At 36.5% G+C, this 10158-nt stretch overlaps 1 protein-coding gene across 1 annotated transcript; it reads right to left on the bottom strand.

Moving 5' to 3' along the window:
- Nucleotides 1–1920: 1920 nt before the first annotated feature.
- On the bottom strand, nucleotides 1921–5964 carry LOC135130566 (uncharacterized protein K02A2.6-like). The gene has a single exon (XM_064057998.1). The coding sequence runs from the start codon at nucleotides 5962–5964 to the stop codon at nucleotides 1921–1923; it is 4044 nt and encodes a 1347-aa protein (XP_063914068.1).
- Between the last annotated feature and the right edge of the window lie 4194 nt (nucleotides 5965–10158).

Genomic DNA, 10158 nt, shown 5'->3' with positions numbered 1-10158 from the left:
TTTTCGTGTACGAGCATTGCATTTTTGATCATATACTGGGTGTGCTTCCAAGGCAGTACGTGAATTACTTGTTGTCTAACTAGCGAACAGTAAGTAATCACTAATTATTATTATTAACTATTTATTAAAGATTATAAAATTTCTGCCTAGGTGAAACCATAGTAACAAAATTTTAAAACTAAAAACAGACTTAGTTGATGTGTGATAAATTTCCTTCAACATTCCAAATTATATAATAGTATATTATTAGCCAAGGTTGCAGAGCCAAGCATTCTAGACCGAGCGCAAATTAGAACCCGAGACGCGCAGCGTCGAGGGCTCTGAAGCGCGAGGTCTAGAAGTGGCTTTGCAATCGTGGTTAATATACTATTTTTTTCACTAGTAGAAACCATAAGACAATAAATTGAAAAAATAAACGTTCAATTTTTTGACGCAACATGATTTTGTTTTGATTTCTAACCAAACTTAATCTAAATCTTCAACACAAAGAAAACCGTTTATACTTGTCGCTGAGTTAATCATTTTATCTTCTACCGTCTACCAACTACCATGCGTATACTCAAGTAATGTTTGTAGCACAAATTTGTTCATTTTTTAAGAAATAATCACATCAAACATTGCGTACATAACCTCAGTTTTTCTTTTTGAACCCGTGGTAGCAAAAGTTGAATTTGCTACCACTAAATGAGTCGACATTTGCATGCGTCCTGGCTGCTAGTGAAAAAAGAATATTAGAATGTCGCTTCGCTCTGTCTCGAAACTTTTGTCTTTGACCAGTAAACACCCTTGCCGTTCTTAATACTTAATATGTATAGCGGGTACCTAATTAAAAATCTGGTCAAGACAGCTGCGTCCTTATTTTATTCGTTTTAGTTCCTGACCGTAAATAAGAGAAGTCTTGTAAGCTACTGGCTACTTTTATGTATCAACGAAGTTTCATGACCCTTATTACTATTAGAGTATACAAATTAGGTCTTCTATTCCGTCTGTCTGTCTGTTTGTATCTAGTTAATTAATTAATTAGTCTTCTACTCTCTGTTGAGGTGACAAAATCAATTAAAATTCAATTTCTTTTAACACAAATGCATACTTTGATGCAAGTGCTGATACAATATGAATATGTTAATGGTCGAATTCTTTCGACCTATAAATATAAACACTCGAAGTTAAACAAGTACTGAGAAATTGAGAACGCATTGTTGTCCGTTGTGTATCTACTTTAAATAACGGATGTTCAATTGAAAAAGTCATAAGTTGGCGTGATTTGATTGATAGAATAAAACGTGGCGAAAAACGCATGTGTTCTATTAATTCATCCTGTTGTGTATAACTGTCAACTGTCAATGATTAAATTTTAGGTTTATTGTAGATATACTTTACAATGTTTAAAAAAAATTGGTCTAAAGAGTTTAGACAGTACTTCCCTCGCTGTCGGAAACGTTGACACTATATGAGAAAACTAACGTTAACTGAACGAGAGAGGCAAGGATGCACCGGTCGCTCCTCAGACGGATGAATAAATTTCGACCGCTAAGCTTTATTTATAAACAACGACGTCATAGCAAAACGCATCTGTGCGTAATGTTCGACGTCTCGCATGCTATTGAATGCGTCACCAAAAAAGGTTGAGTGCAAAAATTTATTTACAGCACATTATCTACATTACATCGGAAGAATGTCACGTAGACATTTATTTGATTTGTGTAGTGTTTCTTAAATAAAACTCCATAGTTTCCTTGCCTTATTTAATACCCGCGATTATATACAAATAAAGAAACACAACTTCTCTAACTTAACGCTCTATTCGACGGCCATCATTGCTCTCCTTCTGTAGCGCATGCTCTGCACTGCGTGCGCCCACACCTATGCAACTACCTACACCACACTACTCTCCCCTTAAAAAAAATATAAGAAATCTCCTTAGTATCGGAAACGGTCTGGCGGTTTCAATTGACTACGCCGTCTCAGCTTTGTGACTAAAGAGCTTTCTTTTGACAACTCTGTTTGATTATCCTGCACGTCCTGATCAATCTTACAATCTAAAAGAATTTTCCTATCCTCTACATAGTTCTTATCCTCAATATCTACATTCTTATCTTGTACATTCCGTAGTGCCCTATTGACTAACAGCTGATTTATATGTCGTTTCCACACATAACCTTCCGTTATTTCTACTAAATAGGTGCGCGGCCCTAACACCTTGACAATGCTGCCTGCACACCAAGCTGGCTTGGCGTGGCGATAATCACGTGCTAGAACCGTATCATTGACATGAAATTGTTGGGATCGCTTACCTTTATAATGTTTAACTGCCTGAGCTTGCTTTTTACGCCACGTTTGCTGCAAGCCTGCCTTACCAACATCTACGGCCCTGGTGTCGGGTCGTAACAAATCTAGTCTACATCTTAGATTCCTACCTAACATTAACATTGCTGGTGATTGACCAGTCATACAATGAACCGTATTTCTATAATCCAAAAGGAATTTGTTTAACGCTAAATTAAAATTTGCAAGATTGTCATCTTTTAAACATTTGTATAACGCCCTCTTGACCGTTTTAACAGAATTCTCTGCTTGACCATTCGTAGCGGGGTGATATGGAGCTGATCTTTTAAATCGGATACCATTAACTCGCAAAAAATTTTCAAATTCTTCCGATGTAAAAGCTCTGCCATTATCCGACACAATAGTTTTGGGAAACCCAAACCTCGCAAACAAACTTCGCAAAACATTAATGGTTGCTTGAGTTGAGATGTTTGTCATAACAAACGCTTCTGTCCATTTACTGTACGCATCCACCACAATTAAAATTTGTTTATTGAAAATCGGTCCTAAAAAATCTATATGTATCCGTTCCCAAACTGAATCTGGAATTGACCATGGCATTAGTTTACTTAAACCGGGAGCCTCCCGCAACTTTAAACAATTTGGACAATTTGCAATGAAATTTTCTATTTGAGTGCTCATATTAGGCCACCACACGTACGAACGTGCTAAACTTTTTGTTTTCACAATTCCCATATGGGATCTATGTAGCTCCTGAAGAATATTATGCCGCAACGCTTTTGGAATCACGACTCTATAACCAAACAAAATACAATTCCCTTCTACGGTGAGATTATTCTTGTATTGTTCGTACCCCTTTAACTCCTTGGTTATACGTTTCGGCCACCCTTTTTGAATATATTTCAACACCTTACTTAATGCCTTGTCCTTCACAGTCTCCGACGCGATACAAGCACTGTCGATAGGTAGGTCTGAGTTAGAAAAAATATAATTAAAATAAGTATAGTCAGCAGCTGGTTCCGTAAACTCGTCTGCTACTGGTAACCGCGACAACGCATCGGCATTATTATCCATTGACTTGATAAACCTAATATCGTACTCATAATTCGCTAATATTAACGCCCAACGCTGTAAACGATTCGCCGCTAAAACTGGTAAACCTCGTTTAGGACCAAAAATTGTAACCAAAGGCTTATGATCTGTCTGTAAAATAAACTTATGACCAAAAAGATATTGATGAAACTTAGTAACACCGAATATAATTGCTAAAGCCTCCTTCTCTAACTGACTGTATTTCCTTTGCGCGCACGATAACGTTCGAGAAGCGAACGCTATTGGATATTCGACATTATTTACTACATGCGAAATAATAGCTGCAACCCCATGCTCTGATGCATCAGTCGTTAAAACTATTGGCAATGTCGCATCATAATGCGCTAACACTCGATCTGATGTCAATATTTCTTTTACTTGCACGAAAGCCCGTTCGCAATGCTCCGACCACACAAACTGTGAATCCTTCTTGAGCAATTCATATAATGGATGCAACAGACTCGCATTATTAGGTATAAATTTATTGTAATAATTTACCAACCCTAAAAAAGCTTTCACTTGCTTAACATTCTGCGGTCGTGGAGTGTTCTTGACATCTCTCACCTTATCCTCACAAGGATGTAACCCAGTCTTGTCAATCACGTATCCTAAATACGTTACCCTATCTTGGAAAAATGCACATTTCGAAAATTCAATGGTTAACCCGCAATGTTGTAATCTAGTCAATACCGCGTGCACTCGCTCTACATGCTGGCTAAAATTCTCTCCCGTAATCAAAATATCATCGAGAAAACAACACACCCCATCTAACCCTTGTAAAATCGTTTCCATTATTCTTTGAAACTTAGATGGTGCACATGCTAGCCCGAACGGTAAGCGCGTGTACTGAAATAACCCCTTATGCGTTGAAATTGTCGTAATTTCTCTTGACTGTTCATCTAACCCTATTTGCTGATAAGCTCGTGAAAGATCTAACTTCGTGAAGGTTTCTCCTTTCAATTTTGCAAAAATTTCCTCAATCCTAGGTAAAGGAAACAAATCCGCCTCTACCGCTAAATTTGCTGTGATTTTATAATCAGCACATATCCGTACGGTGCCATCTTTTTTAATGATCGGAACGATAGGCGTTCCCCAATGACTAAAATTAACCGGTTGTAAAATTCCCAACTTAACTAACCGCTCCAGTTCTTGCTCCACCTTGTCTTTAATTGCAAACGGTAACGGCCTAGGTTTATAAAATTTAGGCTGTGCCTTTTCTGAAATATTTAACCGTATGGTGCTCCTATTGAACAACCCTAACTGATTTGAAAAAACTGTCGGAAATTGCCCTAACAATTCTGCGACGCTCCCATTATTATTATTTGCGGACTCAATTTTATTTAAAAATTCCAGATTAAATTTGTAATAAAAATCTCGACCTAGTAAAGGTGGACCTCCGTTTCTAATGACATACAACTTCAACTTATGGCGCAAATCTTTAAACTTAATTTCTACTTCGACATAACCTAATGGTACAATTTTCTGTCCATTATAATTGGACAACCATTTACCGTCTGACCTTAATGCTAAATTACAAAAATGTTCACTCCAAAACTTTTCAGAAATTACCGACACAGATGCACCACTGTCAAATTCAAACCTTAACTTGTCCTCACCAACTTCGACTTCTACCTGAATTGGCGCGTACCTGACCTCGTTCGTCTGCACCCTGAACATGGTTTCTTCTGCCTCCGTCGACAAAAAATTATGACTTGACCTGCCACCTTTCTTTGAGCTTGAGCAAACCGCTGCTAAATGACCTCGAATTCCACAAATATGACATATGTAATGCTGATAACGACACTTACTGACATGGTGTCCCTTTTTACCGCAAACCTTACACCATAACTGCGATCCTGACTTGGCTGCTAGCTGGGAAGTAGCCTCAAATTCCGCCTTTCCTGTCACACGACCGTTGCCTCTTCTTAAACTTTTTGACTCTCTTCCCTGGCCTTGTGACTCTCTCCAACTTTTTTGCTGAGACAACTGGTACATTTCCGCCTCTTCCTTCTTCCGGAACCTTTCTGAGTCCAATACATAACGGTGCCTCGACGCCTCCTTACTAGCCGCAATATCGACACTTTGCTGCAACGTGAGGTTACTCACATCTTCCTCCAATAAGCGATCTAAAATAACTCCTTCGCCAAGCCCCATGATAAAGCGATCTCTCAGTACCACTTGTAGTTCCGCCCCGAACTTGCACTTCGACGCCAAATGTCGGATTCGGGACGCCCACTCGACTATCTCTTCGTCTCGCCCTCGCACTGCATGATAAAACTTATACCTCTCTGGGAAATGTAACTTGGGGGGGACAAAATGCTTGTCAAACAGTGTAATTAACTCCCTGAATGTTTTCTTCGTTGGATCTTCTGGAACACATAGATTCTCCAGCAACTTGTATGATTCTTCGGTGCAACAATTGATCAGTAGAGCTTGTTGAATTTTGTCGTCTGTGATGTTGTTCACCACAAAATATTGCGTCAACTGAGTATAAAAAATCTTCCAGTCTGAATTGAGTGTAAACTGCCTCAGATGACCCACATTCGTAAATCTTGCCTCACTTGATTTCGTATCTTCGCCGCCCATCTTGTTTTTTTTCTTCCAACGCTTAACTGCCACGTGGCCACCGCTTTTTCACTCTCTCTTTAACTTACGCCGATCTGTCCATAATTTTCCTCGTCGCCACTGTAGTGTTTCTTAAATAAAACTCCATAGTTTCCTTGCCTTATTTAATACCCGCGATTATATACAAATAAAGAAACACAACTTCTCTAACTTAACGCTCTATTCGACGGCCATCATTGCTCTCCTTCTGTAGCGCATGCTCTGCACTGCGTGCGCCCACACCTATGCAACTACCTACACCACAATTTGAATGAGTTTATAATCCCAAAACAAATGGCTAAAATTATTCATAAGCCTCCATTGAACAAAATATTCTGAATGTCATTATTATAATTCTTACCTTATCATTATTTTATTGTTATAAAGACGAGCGTGTGCTCACATTTTCTAGAAAATGGGGTGGCTCGTTCTTAATTTGATCAATAATAAATTGACTGATTCATTAATTTTTTTGAGTCATCTGTTTAAGCAAATCTAAAAAATGTGAACGTTTTGGGTAAAATCTCAATTTGGAGTCATAAACTACATGTGTAAGACTATGTTATTTAATACAATTTAAAACCCATTTACTATATACAATTTTGATTAAACAAATTTTGGTTAGCGTTTTACCATCTACATAATATACCTAATATAAATACAAAATTTGACAACAATCGGGCCAGTACTTTTGGGGATTATCTGTCTAATAAAAATCCGGGACGGCAGACAGACGGACAGACAGACAGACAGACAGACAGACAGACGGACAGACGGACATATAGACGGAAATGGGAGACATATTTCTTCGTCCTCTAAGGGTCATGATATGTCGAGAAAATGCAAAAGTGGAGAGTCGGCCGACGGACTCGATTACAATACTTCCTTTGCTTACGCTCGGGAAGTAAAAATGATGGCCAACTTGGTGACTATTTCAATGGAACATCCGAACAGTGGGGGGTGTTATTTACGCCAGTGGAGCGAGGGAAGTTCTATCGAATTATTTTCTATATATCGTAGACAGTTGTCACGTCTACATCAGACTCAGTTTAAAGGTTATTCACAACAGTCGATGTGTCAAGTGGATGACAGCTATCAAAATTCATTTTGGAAACGAAAGTCGGAAAAAACAAAAGCTGCTGACATAATACTCTTGACCATATTTTGGATTAGACGCTCAACACTATTTTGTTGAACACCTCTTTTAAACTCCATTATTTGTAGCTGCATACTCGATCATACACGAACTTTGTTGTCGAGTAGTCTGATAATTGTCTTTTGACACCTTAATAGCTATTTATGAGCGAGGCTAATAAAAGGGCAAGTCCAATAAAAAGCATTATGTACGTGTGACATACATAGCTTTATGTTTGACTCAATAGAAGAATTTATTTTTTGCAACTTTTTCACCTCCATTATAAAATTGTTTATAATGTTTAGTAGGCGCTGCAGTTATCACTGTCATATCAATTGTGTTGCAGTCCAAATTACTTTACAGTCCAATAAAGTGGTAGATTATGGATTGTTGGAAGTGTCATAAATGGCATCGTTATGATTGAGTCAAACATAAAATTTGTTTAAAATCCGTCACACGATTTTTATTATGCACGATTTATAAAGTCGTCATGGCAATAAAATGGTATATCTGCGGTACAGCGTGGGTACAATCAAAGTATAGACTTATCTCTTGTAACAGCAGCAAGTTATTTTGTACTCATTTGTAACTATTAATATAAAATATACAATTCGAGTTTCCGGTAATTCAAGTCTAGAAGCTGAAGATAAAAGTAACGTTTAGAATTTACAATTGCCGTTCCATTATCGCTACTTCACCAAGAAAATAACGTATGATAGGGTTTTTTTAATGCGGGATTATGGTACTCATGCCCTAAACTTTTCTTAGTGTCATAATCCCTTGCTCTTACACTAAAGTCATAATATACTATTTAAGACACGTTTCCATGAACGACGTGATTTTAAAACACACTACCAATAACGACATCAGTTTTTTATTCGCTCAAAATAAAACAAAACAATAATAAAACTACCATCAACTACTGTTAAAGTTTAGTATGTAACTATAAGAAACACTTGAAACTTCATTTCTCAATTACGTGAAAAGAAGATGATTTTTTTCTATGTGTGGTATTTGTACTAGTCGAGATAATAGAATAGCAATTGCAGAAGTTAAATAAGGGGTTGTGTAACTAACCTCTATAGCTCCAAAAACCTTTATAGCAATTTAGATACGTTTTTCTACACAATCTTCAGTATAACCCTCAGCATTATTTGACGAACAAATGAGGTCATAGTAATGCAGGTAACAATGTCACTGACTATAAAACCCTATACTTAGTTTAAATTAATTATAAAAATGTAAAGGAAAACTCACCTTTTCACCTAGGTAAGCAAGAATTACATCTTCTGTTATGGAGAAAACTTTGTTCTTCTGTCGCTATTGACAAAGATTTGAATATACATACCTTCTCATAAACATTCTTAAATTTCACAGGTACCAGTTTTTTCCGTATATTTTCTCATATAGGTATTTGCCAGAATTTGATTTTCACAACTGTCAATTTTTTCAAGCGTTGAATTTTGTTTATAAAACAAATAACAATTGCCAAAAGAATTCATAACCGATTTGACCAACAAAAAAAAAGTTGAAGTTAATTCGACTGCGTCTCGTTACCTTGCTACACCCACGCATTTTAAATTTATCTTCACGCACTAGTTGTATTAATAACTATACTAACCTCAAAAAATATACATAAAATATGTGCTCAAAACATTTTTTATTATAAATGAATTGTAGTGGTCACACGTCAAATAATAATAGTATATTATGATATTAGTTTATAATGCAAGGGATTATTTTAGCGCATGAGCATTTCATGACTGCCATAACACCGCATTATAAACGAATATCATACGCTATTTTGTGGTAGAAGTAGCTATAATGGAACCTCAATTCTAATTTCAAATCTCAATTTTATTTTCAGTTTTACTAGCTGTTACAGACTCACTGCAACCCCCAAGATGCTAGCGCCCTAAATAATCGAATGAAATCCTGAAGAATAACAGAAAAACATAGGAAAACAAATTAAATTAATTAATCGTGTTGTTCTCAAAAAAAGTGCTATACGAGGTAGAGAGGTTATTCTCACATAAATCCCGTACGACCTCACTTTTACGTTGCGTCAAAATCAATAGCATGGATACAATTTCAGGTTGTCATCTGTACGGGATTTATGTGAAGTCATGTTCACATAAATTCCATACATCCAGAATTTAATACCCGTTGGCAAACAAAAGAGACTCTCGTTGTCAAAATTACTCATATTGGCATCCTGTCGCGAAATTTTATCGATTTCATAATAACAGCTTTCCAAAAATCTGCATATATTATGGACCCCGTCATAAAAAATTCCGCCCAAAGCGAAGTCCGCGGAGCGATAGGTTTTTTGACATCCCAAAACCATGAACCCTGTGAAAATTACGTCAAATCTTTGAAGTTCATGGAGACCAGTTAATTAATGAATCGTCTGTAAGAAGACGGTGTCGAAAATACAAATATTTTTATTTCGTATTACATGGTACACATTTTTTTTTTAATTTTAATATTGTAAATACATAGGCATATCTTAAACATTACAAACCACTTCAGTCTTTTCCTATTCTTCAAAAACCAAAATGTGACAGAAAAAACTGTGTCTTGTAGAATTTTTCGAATCGTGTCTTAGGTCAACTGGGTATACCCTATTTCAGTAATGAAGCTTTAATCTTTTATAAGTAATTTTCGAAAAATTGCACCCAATACGACATCTATAAAGTAGTTGAACAAAAGTGGACTCAATTAAGGCTTCTCTAGTTACTTCTACTCAAAAATACTTTACTAAACGTTCGGTATTTAAATAGTGTAAATTTTGTTTTTATGTACATATTCTAAACATTTCCATACCTTCTTTAAAGCGATGGATTTTTTCCACAAATGCTTATCGCCCGACGATATACATATCGACCGCCTTGAGGCAATATATTTTTTCTAGGAAGTTTGGAGGTTAAATTATAAATTAAAATGTATGGCACAAATTTGCAAATTCTTGAAAAATTACCACCTTTTGTACACTTATACATACATTTATATTGAAGAATTTTGACTGTGATTATTATAGC

The sequence above is a fragment of the Zophobas morio genome, unplaced genomic scaffold, assembly GCF_036711695.1.
Source record: "Zophobas morio isolate AGI-343-1 ecotype UQ-CSIRO unplaced genomic scaffold, CSIRO_AGI_Zmor_V1 ptg000002l, whole genome shotgun sequence".
Classification (NCBI taxonomy): Eukaryota; Metazoa; Arthropoda; class Insecta; order Coleoptera; family Tenebrionidae; genus Zophobas; species Zophobas morio.
Note: the sequence above shows the minus strand (reverse complement) of the source record. Positions and strands in the feature narration are given on the sequence as shown.

Coding starts and splice junctions, on each gene's coding strand:
- LOC135130566 (XM_064057998.1), bottom strand. CDS start 5,964: ATGGGCGGCGAAGATACGAAATCAAGTGAGGCAAGATTTACGAATGTG.